At 44.5% G+C, this 27046-nt stretch overlaps 1 protein-coding gene across 2 annotated transcripts in view; it reads right to left on the minus strand.

Moving 5' to 3' along the window:
- The window catches only part of FARP1 (FERM, ARH/RhoGEF and pleckstrin domain protein 1), a 237348-nt gene that overhangs the window by 43029 nt on the left and 167273 nt on the right, over positions 1 to 27046 (minus strand). For both annotated transcript variants that reach the window (XM_031934974.1, XM_023218037.3), the window contains 7 exons: positions 22294 to 22408; positions 21319 to 21466; positions 18630 to 18725; positions 16987 to 17150; positions 16222 to 16290; positions 13411 to 13486; positions 11660 to 11906 (listed from right to left, as the gene is read on the minus strand). In XM_031934974.1, coding sequence (XP_031790834.1) covers positions 11660 to 11906; positions 13411 to 13486; positions 16222 to 16290; positions 16987 to 17150; positions 18630 to 18725; positions 21319 to 21466; positions 22294 to 22408 — 915 coding nt within the window. The remainder of the gene's footprint in view (positions 1 to 11659; positions 11907 to 13410; positions 13487 to 16221; positions 16291 to 16986; positions 17151 to 18629; positions 18726 to 21318; positions 21467 to 22293; positions 22409 to 27046) is intronic.

Here is a 27046-nt window from a genome sequence, read left to right on the forward strand (position 1 = left end):
AGAGTTGTTTTTTATTTGTTCACCATCATCTGGCAACATTCAGGGCTTACCTTCAGCTCTCGCACTGTGCGTGAGATCGGGGGAGGCAGTTATAAGTGAGAGCATGCTGGACCTTGACTTTGCAGTGACGTGGAACAGAAAAAGCATTCGCCTCATCATTCAAAGAGTTGGAGCCGAGAATGAAAGGTAGTTAGAAGGCTAGTGGGAAGTGGAGCAGAGGCAAGGAAATAGCAACTAGCAGGCCCTAGACAGCATTCGGGAACAGACAGGAAATGAACTGCCACTTGGGACAAGGGACAAGTAGGGTGTGCACACTCCGATCCAGCCACCTCCACTCTCAGAGGCCAAGAGCGAGCCCCCTTGCTGCACTGCACCTGGGAACACTTATATTTAGGGGACACAGCAGTTGGAAGAAATGAGGTAACAGACTATGGTTCCAGGAAAGAGCCTGCCCTGCCACAAAGGTGTGCCACAGTTCAGTCAGCTGGATTTGGAAGACTCCCCGCTGTGCTCCAGAGGAGACAGGATTCAGAAAACAGAGGGCTGAGTGGGAACTTCAGGGTCACCTGTGTACCTAAACTAGGGAACAGCTCAGGATCAGCCCACAGGCTGCTGGGGGAAGGCTTGCTGCATTTCACTCATGTAGCCTAAAGATGTCAGTAACAACTACTTAAAATGTGTGCTCTGCAGACTTGGAATGACAAAATTAGGGTGATCAGTTGGCCTTTCCCCAAGACACTACTCCAGCTTTGCTTATAGGGCCTAAGAAAGAAAGGGTGTTTAAACAGCAAGACCAATAAACCAGTAAATATCAAGCAGTCTGGTCTAGAAATCTATCAGCATTTTAAGGAAGGGAAAGGCCTGAAACTCAGTTTAGTTTTGCTATTTTGAGCTGCATCTGTGGAGAAGAGGCCCTTTCTCTCCTTGCAAGATAAATAATCCGAGGCTTTGAAAATGTATAGGTGACATGGTCCAAACAAAATATGTAACTCATTTACCTTTCAGCAATTAATGAAATATGTTGACAAGGGGGCAAGTAGTAGAATTTGGCAGCTTGATAAGTAATTAAAATTCTCTTTTGACTTTGAGCCAGGGTGTGTGACAACAGTCTGTACAAACTGGTGTCCACACCAGCAGGTGTGAAGAGCTGTGTCTATAAAAAGCCAATGTCCAACGTCGCAGTTATTAGAACTACGTGGAATCAATTTTCACTGAAGTAGTCCATTTTACAAAAAAGCTAACAAACATGGTTCTGTTGTTAGGTAAAATGAGCCCAGTTGGATTTATATGGCATTATAAAGCTTGTTCACATCTTGCAGTGTGTCGCCTGCTTTGAAGGCACAGCCCCAGACAACAGCGGGGAGAGGAAACTGTGACTGACACTCATTGCCACTCCATGAAATTATCAATGCCTTTGGTATTTCCAGCACTTCTCCCTTTATGAAAAAGTAATGCAAAGTAATTTCTTTCATTAGGGAGCTCGAGGTAAATAATTTGGGGAGACCCTAAGAGGAAGCACCTGCTATTAAGGCAATAGGTGGAAAGAAGTTTAAAGAGATTAGAAAAAAGATCAGTCACACGCTGAAAGTCTGGAGGCTTCTAGTGTTTTCAAAATTATTTTTCCTATTTCCTGAAATTGTCCTGCAATTTCTTAGGCATTCAGTTAGATGTCAGGTTAGTAGCTCTCAAATCCTTCACCTCTTCCTTATAATTTCATGACCCCTCCCGCCCCCCTGCCATTCATCTAGAAGAGGTTTGAGTTTTTGCTGCCCCCTTGGACTGAAAATGCCTCCAGTTATACAGCTCTTAAGGGAGGCATTTCTAGTAATTGCTTTATAGAATCCTTTTAAGCATACACATTCTCATGGCACAAACAATTATGGAACTTCAAATTAGCACTGCTGTATTTATGGATTTCAATTTATCACCCAGCCCAGAAACTGCCTGTGCTGCTCTATCTTCGCAATTTAAAACACGCTCATCATTTGTCCCTCTTGGCTGGTCTGGGGAAGCTGGGTCTGCAGCGTCTTGATCAGCTCTTTGGCAGAGCTGCTGAAAGGCAGTGGGAGGAGACTTTATCATCCATGAGCCAAAGCCAGGCCCTTCTTCCCGCTTTGGGATTGGGTACGAGCTGCCTGTTAACCATGTACCCATATTCAGGGCTTCAACACAAACTCATACTATTCCGGGAAAAGAAAAACAGTTCTAATCTATTTTTCAAGTAATAAAAATGGCATTTCTAGTTCTTAACTGTACCTGTCCTGTTTATTAAATTGGTCTCCAGTTTTTAACTACATAGGTTATTATTTTTTCCTGTAAAGGGGGAAACTAGAAAAACTGACAATTAAAAAAATAGTAATCCAAGATATGTTTATTAAATAGCTAATATTTGAGAGTGAGAATACTGACCAAAATGAGAATATTGATTGCTTTCTCAACTTTTCTTTTCCAAAATTTTAAAGTGCAATTATAAAAAAGTTTATATGTTTTTTTCTTCAATATTCCCCCAAATAAAAGTATTTATTTTGAAATCTTCTGGGTGCCACTCATCTACCATAATTTGTCTTCTTTTATTCTGTTCTAAAATATAGGAGATTTTATCTCTATGTGCCCAGAATATGCTCAAAAGGCCCAAGTAGGAAATATATTACAGATGGAAGTTTTCATCTATTTTTTTTTTGAAAGGCTCTATTTCAATCCATATGCTCTCTCTAAGAGGATACAATGAAGCCTCTCTAGAGATTATCCCATTTGAAAGCCAGTTATCAAAAAAAGGGCAGTATTATGCTGAATAATAGGTAGCTTCCTGAATAGGCAGGACTCACTAGAGTCCGATATCTAGGTTCGGGCCCTGCTCAGTGGAATACACAAAGCTGGCGGTATTTTATAGAAATTAAAAAGTTCCACAAGAAAAACCAGGTTATAGGATTACCCATGTTAGCAGTGTGGTCCTCTTCTTGATACCTGAGGTTGCTGAGGGTAATGTATGTGTGCTTCTTACACCCAGCTCCTTTAGGAAAAGTTTCACAAGCAGCTAAGCATCAGCTTCACAGTTCATCATCAAGCAATTCAGAAAAGCAGTAGCAATGCAACTTCCAGAAAAAGAACTGAAATGCACTAATGGAAAAGACACAGGAGAATGCTGCTTTGTTTGAACACGGAGGTGGCAGTGGTGGTGATGGTGGTGGTGGTGGTGGTGGTGGTGGTGGTGGTGGTGGTAGTGGTGGTAGTGGTGGTGGTGGTGGTGGTGGTGGAGGAGGAGGCAGTGTTTGGGTTGGGAACATGGTGCTTCGTACCAATGAAAAATACCATCTTGTACTCAGGACAAAGCTTCAGCCATCAGTGGCAAAGAACAGTTACAATGGACAGTTTTTACAGCATGACACCTGTTAGGACAAGTAAAAGCCCCTTCAGTTTAGATCAACAAGAGATATTAATACCGTGCATACACTGTGACATGAGCTTGGCCTTCCACGCTCAAAGAACCACCAAGCTCATTGTTACTGAGGAAGCCAGCATTCTTCCCAGTGGTATGAGTCCATGCTTTATTGACATACTGCATTCTTCTGCCATGGAGAGAAGATGAAACCAGACAGCATCTGTGAGAACCTACATGTTGGGTGCCGATCAAAATGAAAAACAGCTCATCGGCTATCAGAAGTCAACTGGGACCAAGTCAGGTGAGGCCTTCTCTACATTCCCACCTACTTCCCCACCCAGCCACACACACACATATCTACATATCTATAAGCTAAATTATCTTACAGATATGACATAGGTAAAGGTTTCTATCCCCATTTAAATAGATGTTTCCATTCAAAACATAAAGGCAAATCCATGGGTCGGCTGTGTAGGCTCTCCATGCAAGCTACAGTCACAGATGCGCTCTGTTTCAGTGAGACCTCTCCTCTAGCTACAGTGATCCTGCTCACCCCCAAGGGCCCCGCTTCTCCCATGCACTGCCCAAAGTATAAAGTGCAGGCCTTGTCAGAAGAGCAAAGTTTACCTCCTCTTTTCCCACTTTAGTGAAATCTGGCACCACCCAGGACGATGACTTAGGATATGCTTTCACATGAAAGCTTGCAGTCTGGGGAATAGGATCACTGTGTTCCAGAGGAAAGAGGTATTCCAAGTACAAATTGGTATTCAGCAGTGGTTAAAAAAAAAAAAAAAAAAAGACATCAGACAGTGCTCCAACAGTGCAGGAACAGAAGCTACACCATGCTTTGAGGGTAAAGACAGAACTCTGAAAACAAAGCCTTTTCTCCTAGTTAGGTACATGCTGACAAGACACTGCGTACAATGGAACAATGGAAAATGTTTTCCCAAACTGATTAAACAAATGACAAAAATGAGAATGAAGTCCCCAGCCTTTTCTATTTCAAATTAATTTGGTGTATTAGAAATTTTAAATAAAACATATTATTTACAGTATTAAATATACACACAGAGAGAACAGAAGGGAATTTGATTAATAATATAGGCCAAGCTGGTGAGGTTTGGTTAGTCAGATTTTCACAGCAACCTTAGGCAGAAAGGGGAGTAAGGGTAAGGGATTTATCATCAGCCATTCTTGGTGCTTCTGGAGCAAGCAGCCAGTGTGCGTCCTTAACTAAGGAAGACCTATCTTCGGTCTTTCTATAAATCACTGCAGGGAAAGTGAAAAATGCTTTACTTCCTACAGACAAACTTTGAGGCCCAGAAAAAAAGGAGTTGTTAGCTTGGTTTCAAGAGCCAGAAAAGGTCATCTATGAGTAATAACAGACTGGTCACCATGCCAGTGCAGGCTCCTAAGGGACCCTTCTATCATTTCCCACTTTAAGGCCAGCTATCAATCCTGATTCATAATAAAGCAGACTCACTCCCTCACAATCCCCCACACCACCACTGCCTCCACATCGCACTACTCCACACACACACGGCTGCCCGGTGGTCCTTGCTCCCTCCTTAGCGTCCTTGGTCTGTGTGCTTTTCCATGTTGCAGTGATTTCTAACTACTCCTCACTCCTCAACATTCTGCAATTGCTGCACCTGGCCCCAGCAGCACACTCAAGTATCTCACAAAACGAATTTCCATGACCGCATTGGTGGCGCCGGCCCTGTAGAGTTAACCTTTTAGACTGGCTTGCAACTACTCATGGAGATCAGATATCCTGTGGCAACAGTTGATTACTCTCATACAGAAAGCCACTCCACGACAAATCAGAGTAACCTGATCTGGAGACTACGTGAAGACGCAAATGCACTGCCTCCACTCCAAGTAACACTCAGACACCAGGCACCGAGCTGAAGGCTCGGTTTCCAGGCTACCATGCTGTGATGGCTGTGTCAAGTGGCCAATCCACACTGAAATGATCCTGAACAAATCAGAGTCTATTCAATGTTTAAAGCTTTCAGGAAAAGAAGATTTTCTACTTCTTCCCTAGCGTCTACCAAGATATTTAATTGCTTTCACTAGGGGTTAAAAACAAAATTCCTTGTGCTTGAGGTTTCGTTTTTTTCTTTTCTTTTCTTTTTTTTGGAGTGGTGTGCTGTTTATTTTATGAAATGAGAACTTTCTTCAAAACAAGATGCTACCTCCCCTCCTCCCAAACACACATATGGCACAACAAATCAGCATTTACCACCTCTGTTCATGGGGAAATGCTTGGAAATCTCTCTCTAGGTTACTCCAGGAAATGACAAAGCTGCCCTTTTCAAGGATATATCCAAACAGCTGGCACCAGGCCGCTTTTGATCTCTGATGTCCACAACTCCAGGCCAAATCATCATGAGATTTTGTATGTGTGTGTGCGTGCGTGTGCTTCTTGTCGTTATTTTTTAATAGAAAGAAAACTGCTATATTAAGTGTCATGCTAATTTTGGCCTAAAAGTCACAGCATCATTTTAAATTCCAACAACCGGAGAGATGTACACATGTGCTCACTAGAGACACCATTTTTTATTAAGTTTCACTCAATTAAACAGAAACAGATGGAATTAAACTAACAAGGAAAAAAACAGGACCAGTAAATTCTTTAATGTTGTCAGAGTAAATGTCTTTAATCACTTACTGCTCATAGAAGTTCACTCAACGGTACCTTTCTCTCCATATGCTCTTACGGGCTTGGCTAACAGAGAACCCACGTAAAACTCATCAGAGCGCTAGCACTTTAAGTGGAAATGGTAGCATGCATTATTTTTAAATGGCTACCTCTTTAAATTTATGCCTGAGGTTGCAATTTTTTGAATTTTTGTAATCCGACCTTGACAATGACCTTGAGTGATAAGATATAAATAACTCCCACATGCTTAGCGTTCCAATAATGGAACACTAGGCATAAATGGGTATGGTTCAAAGAAACCAGCTCTATTACAGAGATTACCTAGAAAGACTCTTCTGCAGTTCAATTTGTAAAATGTAGTAGGAATAGAATAGACTCATACCATCAAACTAGAGGAAGGCCAGTCTTAGAACTAAGCCTGGAGAAATGTTTACAGACTATAAAAGAGAAAGTGCAGAGAGAAACAGTCTTTCTGGGGAATGTAACTCTAAGAGCTCTTGAAATTCCAGCTAATCAGAATAAGGTCCCAGGCAAAGAGAAGGGATCCAGACAGAGGCGAATAAAAGCAACATAAACCTGACAGTGAAGGGAACCCTGATTTGTTAATTTAAGGCCAGGTCTGCCTGTAACCCAATTACACACTAACAGCTACAGTTTCACCAGTCATTCTGTGCTGAAATATGGAATAATGCTTTAAGTGGAAACAGTAGATTGAAAGCATGTGAATACTGATTACAGGTATGAAACAGAGCAGTGTGCATACTCACGGCAGTTTCAACAACATTTAAAATGACAGATTGATCTTTACATTATTTCTTCCTTTAGAAATTGCTTGACAACAAAACCCAATTTTTGCTTTTGGAACCAAATTCCAGGGCTAATAACCAAAGTTGAGTTTCTGATGCACATTCAGAGCAGACTGGACTTTGCATATTTGGTGGGAATTTTGAGAGGCTCGTGCTGTGTTTTAGTTTTGCAGGTCTAGCTTTTTTCAGCATTGCCTGGCTTAAATCTTCAAATAAGTTCTAGAGAATAAAATCAGAGTTACTTACATTTCAAGTGCAGGCCACATGGCACAATTGGGGGAGATAAATTAGAAATTCCCAAACATGAATCACACATGCAGGGAGGAATCCGGCCCGCAGACTTCCTCTAATTAAACGCCTATCTAATAAAATATTGTCAGTGGCACACAGATGACTGTTAAAGGAGCTGAAGCCATTTATTTTGAGTTCTGGAGCTCATTAAATGCATTTCTTCATCTTAAAAGAATTTCTTGCATTTTTATTTTGCCCTTAACAAGCAACAGCAAAGGCAGCCACAAAAGGGTCTAAAATTTACATATTTTGACATAATATCCAACAAAAGGTATTAGCGCAAGGAGGCCCTGGGCTTTAAGATTTATGTTTATACAAGGCTTGTTTTCCATTCATGGTCTTAAGACAGTATGTCACAGAGCAGCTAGTGAGTGGCTGGTATGTGAAGGCCTGGGTCCTCTGTTGAGTCAGAAGACCCCCTACACTAGCCATTGTCTTAGAAAGATTGGTTGAGAAGTCTCGGAAACCCTTTGGAAATCTGAATACATGCAGAAGTCTAATATCTGCTACCTAGTATCACATCCAACCCTACCTCTGGCCTTCCTCCACTCTTAGCTCAACTTCATGCACACGCTTGCCCTTCTTAAGCTAGAATGAGATCTGCAGGCTGGGTGAAGACCTGGAGGACTGGAGTCTCCCCAAAATCAGAAGGCATGGAGGGTGGCACGGTAGATGCTGCTGGCTTTTCCTGACTGAGCTCTTCCCAGTGACACTGGGGAGACCACATCAGCTCAGCAAACATGCTCCACTAGGCTCAAAGAATGTACAAACAGACTCTTTGGCCAATGTTATGGAATCTTTATTAGCACAGGACAAGCTCCTCTTGAGGCAAGCAGTGACTGTTCGCAGCACATCCGGATGTATGATAAACAGCCTTTAAACAAACTATAAGCACCATTAATTACACCAGGATTGCTGCTTTTGTAAATACTGGCCAAGAAGCAGAAATTGAGTTGCTTGCCTGGTACAAAGCCAACGAGGGAAAAACTCTATGAGCAACTCTTAAGAGTGAAAAATTTCGTCAATACAGAACTGAGTACACTGCCATTGATCAACCGCTCTTAAAACACTTAGATAAAAATCACTGCTGTAGGAAAAAGCAAAACAAAATAATGGTTGAAGCGTGTTTCGCTCTGGGATGCTTATATTTGATGATTCCTGTCATAGGCTGTGTAAGTTCATACCCAGCGATCAATCGTATTTCATTATCAGACTGCTGTATAATTAGAGGGGAAAAGAAAATTCATCTGAACAAACTACTTCACAAACCACAGGATTCCACACTGGGTTCTGTTTAACTCACACTTCACTAAACACTCATATAGCAAATGGACATTCTTTCTATGTCTGAACAGATTATGCAAAAATGTGTTATAACTGCAAAACCCCCACAATATAAAAAGAAGCAGTTCTTCCCACCTATTATGGCCTGTAATTGCCTAAAAGTCTACTCGATCACTAGTCTCCACATCCGATTTGAATTATTAATTCATATAAGACTCTCCAAAATTAAAATACTGAATCAAAAAGCTCCTATTGCACCAAGATATCACATAGGCTAAAAATATGAAGTCTAGAGACCAGGTTACAGTTTCAGCTTTGTCATGCAATAGCTGTATTACTTATGCAAAGTCACTTAACTTTTTCAGAACAAGAAATGAAGGTTTGCCCAGATGAACTTCTGAGGTCCCTTCCAGTTTATGATTCTGTTAAATACATAAATTTAAGCAAGACGTAAATAGACTACTTCAATGAACAACTCTCAAACGATCCAACAATGAGCTTGATTCAATCAGGCACTGAATCAAATGATTAGGAAAACCAAAAAAAAAAGTCTGTATAAAAACGGATTAAGTGTTCAGATTCTTTAAAACCGACTTCTGGACATTCATGTGGACAAATACTCATTTGTGAATGAGATGAGCCAATACCCCTCCATTTTCTACACTGCTGCCAAATTCTACTCGGTGTCCTAAGCACGCTTGGTTCTCCCCTTGTGATCAGGTCACGTGATGAGCCCAGTGAGGCCCTGGTATGGTTGCACATCAGGGAGCTATCATTGTTAGGGCTCTTTTCAATAATTTTGTAGTTACTTAGGATCTAAAAATTGTATTCTACAATTTATCCTTTTTTTGCCCCCCCTAAAAAAAGTACCTAAGGCTGAAAAGTGCAAAACACAGGCATCAAGAAAAAGCAGTTTGTTTGTGATATTTTTCTTATTCTGCAAGCAAGCCAAAAATTTAGCTAACACTTTTACTGTATTCCACTAGATTCGAGAAGGCCTGGGTAAGAAGTGGCCCGGGCTGCCCAGGACAAACAGCTGGGAAGGCCAAGGAGCACTCCAGACCAATGAGATCAAAATCCCTAGGGTCAGGGTCCCGGCGTCACTAATTTTTAAAATATCTCAGAAAATTGCAACGTGCAGCTAAGGCAGAGAAACTTCAAGCGAAAACAAGGCTCTTTAAAATGCAGGAATGCTGGGTGAAAGGCAGTGACACTGGTGGGCAGGATTTAAAAAGAAGTCAATCTCTCTCCCCTTACACTTTCTTTTTTCTGGCTCAGAGAAACATCCAAGTATCACTATTCCCAACAGAGGACACTGTTCACAAGAGTGTGAATGGTAAGACTGTGTCCGTAAACCAACCAAGAGCAACCATGCTGGAAAACAGTCCTTCTTTGCGCCGCACACAATTCAAAGGCAGGCATTTAGTTTGTCGACCTACTGGTGACAACAGTGCCTATTTCAAGGTGTTACTCTTCCCCGCATCCTGCTCAGCAGTATTTCAGTTTCACCAAGAGATTCTGAGACGCAAAACTGTACTTCTTAAAACATAACAATATGATCCACCAATGCAAACCTAAACCAAACCAGCAATCCCAAGTAGATTACAATTCATGAAGATTTGACAACTTTTCTAGTATTTCACAGGAAGCCTGGGAAGCAGAAATAACCCTCAATTCTTCCCATTAAAATATTCATTATTCTTGACTAAAGATTTCACCAACACAATCTCAACTAGCTATCAGTTTACATTTGGCCTTGAATAGTGTCAATTCCTCACTTCATGAGGCATGGACAAAGCAGCCCTCCTTTTAAAAAAGGGGAGAATGGGAAACCGATCCCTTTCCTGTAATCTCAAGGATGCTTCAAACTCTCAACCAACAGGTAGGTGATCTGCATAATTGAACATACACAGAAAACTGCCATATAAATATAACACACTATACACATGATCAGATTCATAATAAAGTGTTTCTTCCTAGCCTTCAACCAGCAAAATAAGTAAGTTCCTGGGAACTTGTCACTAGGACTTTCTGTTTACCTTGTCCACCTTTTCTGGAAAGCAAGCCACTTATGTGAAGTTTTGTTTTTCTTAACAATTTTTAGAAGTCAGGCAGACCCTTTCAAACATGTGCCTGTCCAAAACCTCCTCTAACAAATGTAGACCACAAATGAATGAGTCACTGGAACAGATCAGCTCTAGGGAAACCCTGGTCTCGTGACCCCAGGTTGCTCAGGCTGAAGACTTGCCTCCTGGCCTCCTCACTCATCTTCCTCCGGTTCCTCACTCAAATACAGGCCACCCAAGGACCCCCGGCTTCTCAGGAGGGACGGGGAACACAGCACTGCAGGGTTACCAAACACGAGGGGCTGGCCCCCGGGGCTCAGCATCTCAGAGTCTGACTCACTGGACTCTGTCCCACTGCTGGTGGAGCCCTCGGTCACTTGCAGAGGTGCCAGTTGCCCTGCCATGCCACTGGCACACACTGACTGCACGGCAGGGACCTTGGAGGCTGCACCCACGGGGGTGGTGCCATTAGCCAGCCTTCTACCCTCGGGAGCAGCTGCACTGGCTTGCCCCTCCTTCCCACGGCCACCAAGCCCATCCATGGCCTCTGGGGTAAACACTACCTGGCTAAGGACGAGTGGATCTGTCTCTGACTTATTGTATCTACCAGGAAGATTCCGCAAGTATGGCCTTGGCGAGGTGGGGGAACAGTGTTCACAAGGAGGACCCTGGCCCGGCAGAGTGTCTTCTCCCATACTCCCCTCTCTACCGTCATGTCCATTTTCAGAAACATAGCCTTGAGACCCAGTTCTGTCCCAACTCATATTTGGACTTGAACTTCTGCTGCTGGGAGACAATGGGGTGGCCAGGGGGCTGTGACCAGCAGAGCTCTTGAACATTTCATCTATGAGAGAGCTATGCCTTGGGAGTCGAGGGCTCCCGCTCATATCAAAGGTTATGTCTGCTGAATCGTCATCAAGGAATTCTCTGGAAGGAGGCCGGGAGGACTTTGCAGAGTGCGGGGAAGCCCTACGCCTAGCCTCTCTTCGCCCCTCGTCCCTGGACAGCAGATAGACACCGCTGGTCAGATCACCCTCATAATTGTCATTTGTTTGGGACCGGGACCGGGACGCTTGTTCTCTAAGAAGGTCGTATTCACTATCTATGTCACTGCAGTCAATGAAAGGAATGGAAGTACTGCTGCCTGTGGCAGCCCGGGATGCTGGACCTGTGCTTGGCTGCGGGGGCTGAGCTTTACTCTGCTGGGTCCTATCCTTAACGACCTCCTCCTCTTCCTCTGTGGGTGCCGAGGTGGCTCCGTCCACCTGCTCGTTACCCGCGGGGCTTCTCGGTGCAGGGCTCGGGCGCGACCCCGGCTCCCCCGGGGAAACCTTCGGTTCCTTTCCTTGCTGGCAGCTCTGGCCCCCTGGAGATTCGGCACCTTCTCCAAATGTAAGGCTGGCGCTCTGCTGAGACTGGGTGGGGTGGGGAAAAAGGTGCAGAGAGACGGAGAAGAGGGAGACTGTTACTCCAAGGCTGAAAACAGAAAAGGAGAGCCACAGCCTCCCGGAAGAACACCCGAGGCCTCTGCGGCGGGAGGACTGCCCGGAAGTGCTCTGACATAACAGCAGTCAGGGAAGCACATCTGGGCGTGATCCAGAAGGTTTCTTCTGGGCGTGGCGGCTGACAGCACTGTTCCTGGCAGCACAAGCCAGGCCTGGTCTCTGCTTTCCAGGGCCCACCGACTCATGCTGGGGTTTGTTCTTTTCTTTTTTTTGGAGGGGTAGACGGGGTCTTACTCTGTCACCTAGGCTGGAGTGCAGTGGTTGCAATCACAGCTCACAGCGGCCTCAACCTCTTGGGCTCAAGCAATCCTCCCAAGTAGCTGGGACCACAGTCCTGCGCCATCATGTCCAGCTAATTTAAAAATTTTTCTTTTGTAGAGATGGGGTCTCCCTGTGTTGTCCAGGCTGGTCTTGAACTCCTGGGGTCAAGTGATCCTCCTACCTTAGCCTCCCAAGTGGCTGGGACCACAGGCATGTGCCACTACACCCGGTTAATTTTAAAATTTCTTTTATAGAGACGGGGGTCTCCCTATGTTACCCAGGCTAGTTCTGAACTCCAGGGTCAAGTGATCCTCCTGCCTTGACCTCCCGAAGTGCTGGGATTACAGGTGCCAGCCACCACGCCTGGCTTGTAAAGCTTCTATGGAACAAGACAGCCGTTCCAGCCCACAGGGGGTCTCCAGGGAACGGTGGGCAGGCACATCAGGGACCCCTGAAGGCAAGTTGCCATAGTCATCAGAAAAATGACAAAGGACACTTATACTTCTCAGGGCAGCCTGGATGGGGAAAGGGGTTTTTTTGGATGCATATGATGAAACCTCCTTCATATTCTTCCCCAAGTTTCTTTTTCTCTTTTAAAGAAAGCCCTGAAAACTTACCCAGAGACCAACTCCAGGGAAAACGAGCTTTTGCCACCTTCAGAGCAAGAGTGATAATGTCTCTTACTGCCAACTGTGGTCACTGCCCTGTAATACAAGCTCTGGGAACTCGCCGGTCAGTTCTGTGCCAGCAAAGGCTTCTGGCCTTGGCACCAGGCAGGAGCTACACCCACTGGTTACAAAGCGGGTCCCCATCTCTTCCCACGTGGACCCATTTAGCTGGAGAGCCGGTCTCAGCTCTGCCCACTGCAGCGATGGTTCCGCTGCTAAGCTGAGTTCTCACTGGCTTTGAGTGCCGCATGGGAGATCAGAAGGCAGCTGAAAACACAACACACTCCAGGGTCTCTGAGCCCAGGCTGAGGGCACACAGCACAGAGCCTATGTCTGGTCAAAGCCAAGGCCCATAATCAGATTCTCATCTGCTAAAAACCCCAAAGGAAAGGACGGAGAACCAGAAATTCCACTATGAAGCCCAGGGCTCCGTGGAGGAAGTGTGGGGAAAAGCAGAGTTATCATAGGACAGCGCCGTCACTGACCTGCTCCGGCACTTCTGAATTCAGTTCTGTAGGCTGTGAAGCAAGGCTCCGGACAGAATGAATCTTGCTGTGCTTCCTGGGAAAAATCACACAAGAAGGTCATTAATGTTAGGTGAGGTTTTTGTTTCTTTTTTGTTCTAAATGAAACAAAGGTCCTTTTGTGGGACGCATCAGTGCCTTCCTCAATAATGATGGTACCCAGAGCCGCCTTTACAAATGCTACTTGGAAACAGACACGCAATCATCCTTCGACAGCACTTGCATGGCCCAAGGGTTATTTACATCTTGGAGAAGTTCTCAGAAGCCCTTTTGGTAGTTTTCATGGTGCAGCTGGTGAAGAAACATTTAGCAACTGAGCAGGACCTTTCTAGTTAAGGGGAAAGTCACAGAGAAGGGAGGACATGGCTGGGCCCTCCCGTGCTCTGAATGGCCAGCTATGGTCTAACAACATGAAATCAATTCATGTACTTTAGGTAATTATTTTCTGGATCAGTTCTGTAACAGAGGCAATTACCACTCATCCGCTCACTCCATCAAAGTGGTAAGTTCAGAGGAAAAGGCCTGCCCTCAACAGTAGAAGGAACTGACTTTAACAGCATCTTGACACGTCTCTTTCATCTCTTCCCTCTCAGTCTGCCTATTCCCCTTTTCCCTATCAAACAGGCACTCAAATGCTCAGGTCCTGAAATCCGTGAGACTGTATAAATATAGATTCTATTCCCAGATATATCCAGCTTTTCTTCAAAATACTCCAGGTTAGCACAGAAAAGCTCTAGAGATCCACATTCTGAAACAGAGAACTGGGCTACTTCTTACATGGTCTTCAAATACTAACCATTGACTGTCCAAGAAAATCATGGGATTCATCTCCACACATGCCTACAAAAAAACCTCCTGAACATGTCATTTCTGGAGACAGGGCATGAGAAAGCACCACAGAGTTGCGGTAGAAGGAAGATGCAGGGATGGCCACAGAAGCAGGTTTATTTCAGCAAAATCAAAATGAAACACTGAAATAACCTGGATGGTTCTCAATAGGGAATCAGAGAAATACAGTGCAGTATCTTCATACTACCGTATGGCCCTTAAAACAGATCTCAAAAAAAAAGTAGTATTTAAAAAGCAAGATGAAGAATTATATACGAGAGTACTAATATGAATGAAAAGAACACACTCACAGCGATTCCTTTTTTGGGGGGGACAGGATCTCGCTCTGTGGCCCAGAGCTGGAGGGCAGTGGCACAATCTTGGCTCACCGCAGCCTTGACCTCCTAGGCTCAAGCAATCGTCCTACCTCAGCCTCCCAAGAAACTGGGACCACAGGCCTGCACCACCACATCCACCTAATTTCTTTCTTTTTTTTTTTTTTTTTTTAGGTAGAGATGAGGTTTCGTCATGTTACCCAGGCTGGTCTCAAACTCCTGAGCTCAAGTGATCCACCCACTTCGGCATCCCAAAGTGTTGGGATTACAGGCATATGCCATAGTGCCCGGCCTCCACAGCAATTTTACACACTCTTTTTGGATGCAGTAATATTCACACAGAAAGAAGCCTAAATTTGGCAGCTGCCTCCGAGGAGGGGAGAAGAGAAATTACTAGAGCTGGTGGTTCAAGGGGTTTTGCCACGTCTGTAACAAGAGCTGCAAATAAAAGAAGAAAAAACAACCCCAGAAACAAATGTGTCCAGCTGTTAATGGCTGTTAATTCTAAGTAGAAAGAATCTGGGTGTTTGCTGACTTCTCTGTACTTTATTATAATTTTTTAAATGTATGAAAACAAAAAAAGGTTTTTAAAAACCCTACATGCACTAACTAGTGCTCGAGGCCCCATGCTTTGTTCCTTTACCCTCCTGAGGTTCTGCTGCTCCATCCTGGAGCACTGGGCTCGGGAGCTGGCTGGCCAGAAGCTGCTTAGCAGCTATGAGACCTGGGCTACTTATTTAACCTGTTGGGGACTCAGTGGCTCCATCTTTACAAAGGGAATAAAAGAACACTGACCTCACACAGCTGAGGTGAAGACTCAATGAGTTCACACAGGCCTAGTGCTTGGAACAGCCTGGCACACACTAAGGGCTGTAAGTGTTTGATAACAACAACAGCAGCAATAATAAATCCTGTTTCTGGCTGGGCATGGTGGCTCCTGCCTGTAATCCTAGCACTTTGGGAGGCCAAGGCGGGAAGATAGCTTCAGTCCAAGAGTTTGAGACCAGCCCTGGCAACACAGGGAGACCTCATCTCTACAAAACATTAGCTACAAGTGGTGGTGGGCACCTGTGGTCCCAGCTACTCAGGAGGCTGAGGTGGGAGGACTGATCGAGTCCCAGAGGCTAAGGCTGCAGTGGGCTGTGATCACACCGCTGCACTCTAGCCTGGGTGACAGAGTGAGACCCTGTTTCGAGAAAAAAAAAAAAAATCCTGTTTCTGCTCATCCAGATTTACTTAATTAAAAAGTTCACAGACATACTTTCAGTACAAATCCCAAAATATTGAAGGACTCACCACTGAGCTAGTTTTTACGACACTTCATTCCCCGCGGTGATATCCTGAGCCCTTCTCTCCTTCTCCTTATTAATGTCCTCTCCCGCCTCCCCTGGTCCTCTCGTCTGTTCTCATCTCACTCTCCAGGGCATGCCCCTGAGCTCTAAAATCTTCATCTCTAACACTGGACTTGCTGAGGGTGACTGAGACTGTCATTTACAACTCAAGGGACACCAAGTCTGAAGTCTGGGTGAAGAAATATTTAGCAGCAACAAACATTACCTGGCGAGTCTGAGCCGTCTCAGACTAGAAGCAGCATCGAAGCTTCTCTTACCTTTCAAACTGCACCTTCTTATGTCCTCCTTCTTTAACATAGTCGAGAACCTGCTTCTGAGTCCGACCACTGAAACAGAGACCACAACAGGGAAGGGGAGAAATACCAAGGCATTCTCATTTAAACACGCAAATGATGCTTCCGAGGCTTCACTTTTCCTCCTTCCCTAACTGGGAGAGATGCAGGATTTCTCGGCTAGCCAGGACTAAAAGCAATCCTAACAGACTTTGTATTTTTGGGTCCATTCAGTCTCTTGATATTTTCCTTGAATATACAGAAAAAATGTTCAATTAACTAAGCCCGCTTGATAACTGTGTTTGGTTACTAAGCAACCATCCCAAGAGCGTGTACCTTTCATGAAGGCAGGGATGATTGGGCTCAGCGCCTGGAACAGTGTTTGACACATGGCAGACAATGACTTGTTAAAAATGAATGGAAAAGTTAACCAATAACGTGCAAGTCCACATATTCTATGAAGCAACACCAAATGTTAATAAGACATTTGTACCTCTACAGAGAGAGGAAATCCTTTCTGAGTTAGAGACTCCTGCTAGGCGTTTACCAGGACTGGGTGGCTTTGCCTAGTGCCTCTCTGCTGCTCAAACAGAGCCCACTGGGATTACGACACAAGTGCCCCCGCTTGGCCATAGCTCCCGGAGGCCAATGAGCATTCACCTCCCCTACCTGCTGTGTGTCACAGCAGCTGTGAGAGGCAAGAGGAAAAACGTGCACCCAGTAAATGGAGGCACGAAGTGGCGACCTCACCTGAACCGAAATGATGACCCCCGGCTAAAGAGGACGGGCTTGGGCTTTGGTTTGGGCTCTTCAAAAAGTCTAAAGAAGGCATGATGTTCAACGCAGATTTTCCAGAAGGACTTGCAGAAATCCCGACTGGCCATCAGGAATTCCAAGGTATCCTGGTACGCACTCTAAAAAGGGAAAATACAACGTTGGTTTTTTCCATTACCCACAGATACGTCACTGAAACTGGAGAAAAGGGGCAGAAAATAGCTTTGTCCAATAAAGTTTTCGCTGTGTATTTTATTATAGCATGACCATCAGTGCAAAGACTTACTAAACTCTAGTTATTCTTAAGGACAAGATGCAGTCCCTAGTCCATCATTTTCTTCCCCAGAGAATCTCTCAGATGAGTAACAGAAACAGTCACATGGCTTCAATGGAAGGGACACCATCTTTTGACAGATTTCATGTACAAATTATGTTTATTTCGCTTACGTTTCCTTGAAAAACAAAACCCAAATACTGGAAGTCCCTTCCTGCCTCCTTAAAATCACTGAAATTCAACATTCATCCTCTTCCTCACACTTCGTGTCAACATTGGCTCTTACGTGGTTTCTCTGTAAAGTCGCCCGTGACTCCGGGCTCCAGGCCACCCCAGGAACTACACAGAAAATGCAATTTTTTTTCCTGGAGCACAAAAGTATCACTCTCGGCTGAAAAAAATCATGCCCTTTGATTCTGGAAAGGGGATATGGAAACTGCTTACTCCCAATTGAAGTGGCCATATTATATAAACCAAAGTTACCACCGTCCTTAGCATTCCCAGCAGTTCCAACTATTTTGGGGGATCTCACAGTTATGGGTGGACCCAATTTACAAACAAGCTGTGCTGCAGTCCTTTATTTATAAGGCAGCTTTTTGGAACTCCAGTGAGTTTTTCCATGGAAAACCATTTAAAATGGGTATATGCTTGCCAGGTTGGGCCATGAAAGCCTACTGAACCCAGATTGTACCTAAACTGTAAGCCTGATTGCCATTTATCATCATCTTTGCTATGGGAAAAAGAACTCTACATGCTGGTTGGGGACAGACGCCCAGGACACATAACCCACCTCCTCCGTCACCATTTCCGGCAGACAAAGAGGCTGCTCCTCCCTTCCCGTCCCAGTCCTGGCGTGGGTCACAGCGTTAGGTGTGTTGTGGGAAGTAAGTGGGGAAGAAGACCTAATTAGCCCATGCAAATGAGTTCCACTGGGGGCTCAGGGCCTCCAGCAGGGATTGGGGAAGTCAGTCTATGCCTGGGGTAGGGCAGGATACTGAATGGGGTCTCCAGGTGTAGCCTGGGGCTGGATGCGCAGCAACAGCACAGCCCAGGTTGTTTGTCAGGAGGGGCTGCCTGGATTTGTGCAGGGAAATGACCCTCTCCCCAGGTACACATTCGTGTACCTCCTTTATGCTCTCTGTTTACCAATGATGGCAGCCCTAGAGTTACCAACCATTTGGATACATCTGTCCTGGAGACGCTCGGCGTTCATGTGGACCAAAGCACCTGGGTGGCACTGGCCACAGGTTCAGCGGAAGCCCTACCAAGTGCAGACCTCCACCCTTTGCAAGACACATGCCATCCCATGGCTCAATGGGTCCCCTCTCCCACCGGGACCACTTACATTGGCATCTGGCCGGAGCTTGATGAGAAAGCGTTTCCTCTTGAAACTCAGCTTCCGCACCTTGGCCCAGTTGAAGGCATTGATCTTAGTGAAACCCTAAAAAGAAAGACAGTAGCAGTGAGCCAGGAAATGCATAACAAGCAACTTGTGAGTTGGTCTGCTTTGCTTATGGAAGCTAAAGGAAGAGGGCTGGCAGGCGATTGCTCAGTAGAGATGCCTTTTGCAGAGAACTCACAGGATCTGTGGCTATAGGATAATACCTGTTCCTGGATCATTATTTCTCACTAATTACAGGATTTTGGCATTCAAACTAAGTCTACCTCTAGGGAGAGAGGAAACTAGCCAAGGTAATGATGAGAAGAAAGATAAATAGAAATAAAAACCATGACAACCACCACAATCATTAGCTGCCAGAACTTATGAAGTGCCAGGTACCATCCTGAGGGCTTTATACACCGTATCTTAACAACCCTTATATGATAAAACCCAGCAAGATGGATTTATTATTTTCATTTTATAGACATGGAAACTGCAACATGGATATTTTTCAATTTGCCGCAAATGACACATTTAATGTGGCAGAAAGAGACTTCCAAGCACACGCCTTCCTGGCAGCTATGGTTAACATTCAGCAGGTCTGCAATCAACTCCCTGCTTCATCTACGCTGGTCTGGTTCCTGGGCCCATCAAGCTTCCAACAGCACCAGCAGAACTGAAGTTCTTCCAATAGCATCGGCAGAACTGAGGATGGGAGGCCAGGCCTGCCGTGTGTCTTCAAGGCCAGCACAGCCTCTGGGCGGGGCTCACACATCCTCATCGTGTGTGGCAGCCGGGTAGTCACCATCTCCAACCAAGGTGGAGAAACAATGGGGAGCCGCTGGATACCAACTCCCGTCTGCCCAGTCTCAGCTGAAATTAGAATTCCTCTGGAGCCCACTGGAACACGAGGCCTGTTCATTCAACGTGGCAAGAAAGAAGCAATGGGGCACTGGCAAGAAGGTGGGTTCTGAGACACAGGCTTTGTAGGTGACTACATTACCCAGGTATTCCCAATACTTAGGGTTGTGTCAAACACAATCAAAGCACATTAATTCAATTGTTAGACACTTCTTTTCCTTCTTAATACTTTTTAGAAATGGTTCAGTGTTGTGATTTGAAATTTAATGATAGTACTGAAAACTCCACTTGGCTTTATTGTTTATCTTTTTTGAGACAGTCTTGCTCTGTCACCCAGGCTGGAGCGCAGTGGTGCGATCTTGGCTCACTGCAACCTTTGCTTCCCAAATTCAAGTGATTCTCCTGCCTCAGCCTCCCAAGCAGCTGGGATTACAGGTGCATGCCATCACGCCCAGCTAATTTTTGTATTTTTAGTAGAGACGTGGTTTCACCATGTTGGCCAGGCTGGTCTTGAATTCCTGACCTCAGGTGATCCACCTGCCTCAGCCTCCCAAAGTGCTGGGATTACAGGCGTGAGCCACCACGCCCGGCCTATTGTTGGTTTCTCTTATCAGGTACTCAGAGGCTATGCATGCAGGTCAAAAACTGTCGAGAAAAAATCCGCCTTGAATACCACACTGCTCTCACAATGTCACTCCCTACCACCTGATAGGAAGCCGGCTTAACTCTTCTTGGGATGTGATTCTGTAATAATTATGCTGTCATAAACTTCTGGTGCATGAACACAGAATCACTGGAACTCTTTTGATAAAAGATGAGAGGGAAATATACGCAAACCTGGAAGAGCTCAAAAAAGGGTGTTAGGTCCTGAACACATTTACAACTTCATAATTGGGTGAAATCTGATCCCATTTCATGACAAAGGCAGGTGCTTTCTCTATATCCATTTGAAACTAAAAGCACAGGTTACCCGCTTGTGTTGAAAAGGAATGTACTGAACCGCCTTTTGGGGGTGAATATGTTCATTCTGCTGGTTTTGTTGGGAGTTTTACAGGATATACACATATATAATAAAATCCTACTGAACTATGCACTTCAAGTGTGTGCACTTTATTGTATGTCAGCAATACTTCAATAAGGCTATTAAGAGAGAAGCAATGATCAAGGAAACAGTCCAAGAGCAGAATGATCAACAGAGCACACCTTTTAGAGTGCAGAGAATCACTATGTCCTTAAGTAGAATACAAATAAGAATTCAAGTGCAGTATGTGTTTTGCTACAAAACTGCAAGAATGTGGCTTTTATGAATTTATAAAACTGTTATATCTTAAAAGTGTGCCTAACACTCTTTAAGTATATCTGAAGCCCCAACAAAACAAGCTGGCTCAACCCAAACTGGGTTTGGGGGGGAAAAAAAAAGGATCACGTTACAGCAAAGTATCATCTGTAAGAGTGAAAAAGGTGTTTATTTGGGGACCTAAAGTCTCGATTTCATTACACTGTGTTCTAAGTGTACGTCCATGGAGAGCTACATGCTTCTGTGATGCTACAAAGTCAATAAAATCAAACAAATCTGTAATATGGATTCCCCAAACAGGGCAAAGGTAAGTGAAATAGAATCTGGGAGCTGAGGGCCTGGGAAACAGAAAGCCTGAGATGAGGTTAATTTTTCTTTGTTCGCCGAAAAATAACGATCAGAGGTCTTGGCCCAATGAATATGAATCAGAGTTGAAGGGCCAGCTCTTCTCCCTCTATCACCAAGGGAACCGGGCGGTGTTCTCAAGGCTCTCACCTGAAACACTAGAATTCCCGTGTTGGCAACGGCCAGATTGATCTTCGTGCCTTCCCTGTCCTTGGCCGGGTGCAACCGGATTCCATACATCTCTAGCCGACGGGCAATCTCTAGGAGCTGGAAATCTGATTCTGCTGGTGTTTGTCCACTGACAAAACAAAAATTAAAGAGAAAGGCCAGGAGATTTGAATTCCCTGTGTCTGTTAATTTGAGATTAAGAAGCTTCTCTTGGGAAATAAAAAGGCATTTCATCACAAACACTGGGGCTACCTGATCAGATGACACCCAACCTCCCATTCACTGTAACCCAAAGTCTAGCAGCTGGACAAAAGCTCCATTGCCATGGAACATAAAACCCCAAAAGTCTCCAGACTCAGCCAGTTTTTTTTTTTTTTTTGGGGGGGGGGGAATCTCAAAGAGTTTCCTTTAACGTCATATTAAAGCAAAACACCACTGTGTTAAAACAAGATTTTAGTTGTTTTCAATAACCTAAACCTGCAAAAAAAGTTCAAGAGAACACTTTTTCATATGGCCGTCAGGCTCCAATGCTTCCCTAAAACAACAACAAAAAGCACCATGAGTCCTTTGGAAATGTTTTATTAATCCAAACAAAAACAAAAATGGAGATGCTATGAAGGTTCTGGATTTTTATGATACTCTGACCTTGTCCCAAGGTGACCACGTCCCTTTCCCAATTTCTCATTAGGATGATAACTGGATGGACCTTTGCTCTTACTTTCTCTTTTGTTCCAAAGCCTGGGCATCCTTAAACTCCAGGCTTCAGTGGGTGACCTGTGCTTCTGAGAGCCCAGGATGAATCACCACATCCCACTGAGCCTCTGTGATCATTTCCCCTCACCCTTAGTGTTTTTCTCCACCATAGCTTCTGTAGGGGGTGGCTGGGATGTACACCCATGTAGGCTGCAGGCAGAGAGAACCGGCTCAGGGGAGTATGGAGCCAAGAATGAGACTTACATGTGGTTATGGTGAAACTCCACGATTTTGTCCTCTAGTGCGTCTTGCTGAGGTATGTATTTATTTTTTGCTAAGTGCTCTCTGTCCAAGGCTTCATCAAAATCCCCAATCTCAGCTAAAAAGAAACAGAAAGAAAAACAGGTCATGGAGGAAGGACACTTCCCAGTTTGTCAATATTCCCCTGCTAGCCAAACAGAAGCTAGCAGACAACATAAGGTGAGTCCAGTTGGTGGGGAACATCAGAAGGGTTAGATCTCAGAAACCAGATGCGAGGATACATTTATCAATTGTGGTGACGTGAGAAGACAGTTTTCACTCCTCCTCATCTCTAACAGTCGGAAAGAAGCTTCAAGGCCAGGTGCAGTAGCTCACCTCTGTAATCTCAGCACTTTGGAAGTTCAGGGCGGGCGGATCACTTGAGGTCAGGAGTTCGAGATCAGCCTGGCCAACATGGCAAAACCTCATCTCTACCAAAAATACAAACATCAGCTGGGCGTGGTGGCAGGCACCTATAATCCCAGCTCCCGGGGAGGCTGAGGCAGAAGAATCGCTTGAACCTGAGAGGTACAGGTTGCAGTGAGCCAAGATCATGCCACTGCATGGTAGCCTGGGCGACAGAGCAAGACTCCGTGTCCAAAAAAAAAAAAAAAACCTCAGAATCATCCATCTTCAGCCATACCTGCTCCCGATTTTTCTTTTCTCCCCATCAGCCTGGGGAGGTTCTTGGCAGTAAATTCTATACATGTGGGTGATAACCGTATGACCTCCTAACAAGCCCTGAAACTTCAGACTCTATAAAAATCAAAGTGAAACTTATATATTAGCAACGACTAGTGCAAAACCCAAATGCTTTATCATGTAGAGAAAGGAGGATTGTCAGTGGGTGCAAAGGTAGATAATCTAACGCTTAAAAAATTATGAGTTTATTAAACTTTTCGTCGTCTTGTCAGAAATACCAGATCAGATTGCAAAGTCTTACACGTTTTTATCTATGCGAAATATAATTCTCACATAACCTTGTTTTCTCGCATAACCTCAAGATAGTCCTCAATACTGCTGGAATGTGGAAAGGAAAGGATAGAGCTTTAAATCAGACTTGCGCCTTAACAACACTAGCTCAAGGTCAGTGTGTACACCCACTGTTACACCTCTGGGACAGTACACCTTTTTCTTTGTATCACATATACTGTAAAACAAGCTCAGTAAAAAATAGCCTAATGACCAGAGCCCAGCTGTTTCCATAAAAACCAAGGGAACTGTTGCTATGAAACTCACCTTTCATTCTGTCACGTGAAGCAGCTTGTCACACCTAGGGCAATGCACTCCAATAATCAAGCAGGACATGGCCTGGGTGTTGTCATCAATCACACCCACTGAGGATATCTGTTTTGCCCAAAGCCATGCCACCACACCTGGCAGCAGCTGGGGCGCTGGAAGAACCCCTCCCTTACTTGCTTCCTCATCATCCGAAAGACCAACAACTCTATTTCCTAATTGCCTTTTCTAGACTAATTTCTCTCTTCCTAAATAGAGTAAAACTGCCACCCTCCATCACAGAAAATAGCACAGAAATGGGGGCATGCCTGGTCATACTGCCATCATTATCTGTCGCCTTGACAATAGAGGGCCTGGCTTCTCTGCAATTCCTTCTATCTGGTCCCAAGGAAATGCAGTTGATGCTCATTATTAGAGGCAGTTGTGATCTATAAGATTCCCATAAACACTGAATTAGCCATTCCTGAATCGTTTCTCCTACGGGAAATATGGGGTGAGGTTCCTACAGTAGTCTTGAAACAACATTTTAGTTAACTGGCCGTGTCTTATCTGTGTTTCTGTTGAAAGCCATCTTAAATACACATTGCCAATTTCTTCACACGGAGCTCATGGCCAAGAGCAGCTGAGCTCATGCCTGAACGCTGCTTACCTAACACACATTTGCTCTATCAGGCAGATGGCGCAGCACGCGGGGACACAAGACAGACAGCGCTTCAGCACAACGCCTGGGGACTGTTTCAAACAGTGAAATCACCAACAATACGCACAAAAATGCGAGAAGTGTGGCACTAAATAGACCATAAAAAGGATACTTATTAACAGTATGAGAAAAAAACCAGAAGGCAGAGCTTTGCCTCGTTTGACCTCCACTAGGAATGCACATCAGGTGACTACAATTTTTCACCATCCTGGGCATATCCACAAATGACCGTGAAAGCACATGAGTGTTCATTTGGGGGCTACAAGTAAATAAGCAAATCTGCAAAGACAGAATCTGAGAATAATGAGCTTTGACTGTCTATGGAGGAATTCCTTAAATCCGAAATGTCCTGTGAGTTTTATGTTTGGGCTTCTTAATTCCTATGATTCTCAGAACACACTCTTTCCCATCATTCCATATAGAGATAGCCAAACGCTCCAGTTTTTCCTTTGGCATCAGGGTGGGGACCTTCTTCTGGGTCGCTTTTCTTGCCCTTCTGCCACTCCACAGTGACATGACTATGAAACTTATTCGCTCCTCACATCTCTCCTCTTCGAAATATGGAAATAGGCTGCTCCTTAAATTTCTGGAATTTGAAAACAGACACATACTCAAGATCTGACTTCCTTTTATTTTTTCTGAGACAGGGTCTTGCTCTGTCACCCAGGCTGGGGTGCGGTGAAGCAATCATGGCTCACTGCAGCCTTGACTTCTGGGTTCAACTGACCCTCCCATCTCAGCTTCCCAAGTACCTGGGACTACCGCCACACACCACCACACCTGGCTAATTTTTTTTTTTTTTTTTTTTGGGTAGAGACAGGCTCTCACTATGTTGCCCAGGCTGGTCTTGAACTCTTGGCCTCAAGCTAATTTTGTTTTTGTAGACACGAGGTCTCGCTATGTTGCCTAGGCTGGTCTCGAACTCCTGGCCTCAAGAGATCCGCCTGCCTGGCTCTCACAAAGCGCTGGGATTATAGACATGAGCCACTGCGCCCAGCTGACTTCCTATTTTTTACATGTTTTATGCTGAAAATGTCACATCAGCTTATGCATATACTACATTCCTTAGCAGTCTACTCAGCAAAATAATTAATAGGAAAAACAGCAGCAAACCAAAATCCTGTGATTTTAATAAATGGATGGAACTTCCCCAGAGGCCAGGCGTGGACAAACCCACCTTACCACGTGGAACCCTCAGAGCAGGGACCACACGACCTGCACAAACACAACCCTGCCTCGCCTCCATGCTGCCCACGTGCGACTTTTACATCAGGGTCAACTAGTAGATGATTCTTCCCTTCATCAGTTTGTCCTTCTTAGTCAACCCACAGTAAATTAGAGAAAATTGAAAGTTCAAAATACTGCAGGGAAGATACAAGGCCAGTGACGGAGGAACAAATGAAAAAATACAGACTATCTTAAAGAGTCCATGTATTCAAGCGAAAGAAGGCAGGAAAATAAGACATCAGCTTGTGTGTACAGAGACGGACAAGATAAATATCAGCTTACCAGAGATAATTTTCCATTAAGGGTAATATAGTTTCTGCCAAAATGAGATGACTTGACCCCTTATACTTTACCAATAATCACCAATAACTGAAACCATGACACAATCCACAGAAGATTCTATGAAATGCCTCCTTTCATGACTGAGTGCATGGGATGCTTAAAAATGCAGAAATGAGGCCTTACACGTATCGTAAGATTTTAAGAATACTGTGTGTCTAATGACTGTATGTCAAATACCATGTAAACAGCAGGGGAACTTCTGAACCCATCTGTTTGCCTTTCGAGAAGGGAAGATTCTTTGGGGATTTTGAGCCACTTACTGGTTTCTGGGAGGGAAAATGGTACACTAGACTGAGACGATGGTTTTCTGGATGTCAGCAAATCTCTACTCCCAGATATGCGAGTGAAATTCACTATTGTTAACAGATCTTTATTTTTTTAATTCACTTTTTTAATTGACAAAATAAAAATTATACATATTGGTCAGGCATGGTGGCTCATGCCTATGAATCCCAGCACTTTGTGAGGCCGAGGTGGGAAGATCGCTTGAGCTCAAGAGTTTAAGACTGGCCTGGGCAACACAGTGAGACCTCAGCTCACAAAAAAAGAAAGAGAGAAAGAGAGAAAGAAAGAGAGAAAGAAAGAAAAGAAAGAAAGACAGAAAGAAAAGAAAGAAAGAAAAAGAATTAGCTAGACCTGATGGCACGCGCCTATAGTGCCAGCTACTTGGGAGGCTGAGGCAGGAGGATTGCCTGATTCCAGGAGGTCGAAGCGGCAGTGAGCTGTGATTGACAGACTACATTTCCACCTGGGTGACAGAGACTCTGTCTAAAAACAAAAAAATTTTTTGGTATATATTTATAGTGAACATCATCTTTTGATATGTGTATACATTGTGAAATGGCTAAATTAAGCTAATTAACATATGTATTACTGCCTATATATATATATATTTGTGGTGAGAACACTTAAAATCTACTCTTCTTTTTTCTTTTTCCTTTTAAACAGAGTTTCACTCTGTCGCCCAGGCTGGAGGGCAGTGGGGTGTCTCCCGGGTTCAAGCGATTCTCCTGGCTCAGCCTCCCGAGTAGGTGGGACTACAGGCACCCACCACCACCACACCCAGCTAATTTTTGTATTTTTAGTAGAGACAAGGTTTCATCATCTTGGCCAGGCTGGTCACTAACTCCTGACCTCAACTGATCCACCCACCTTGGCCTCCCAAAGTGCTGGGATTACAGGGGTGAGCCACCGTGCCTGGCCAAAATC

This window comes from Piliocolobus tephrosceles, chromosome X (assembly GCF_002776525.5).
Source record: "Piliocolobus tephrosceles isolate RC106 chromosome X, ASM277652v3, whole genome shotgun sequence".
Taxonomy (NCBI): domain Eukaryota; kingdom Metazoa; phylum Chordata; class Mammalia; order Primates; family Cercopithecidae; genus Piliocolobus; species Piliocolobus tephrosceles.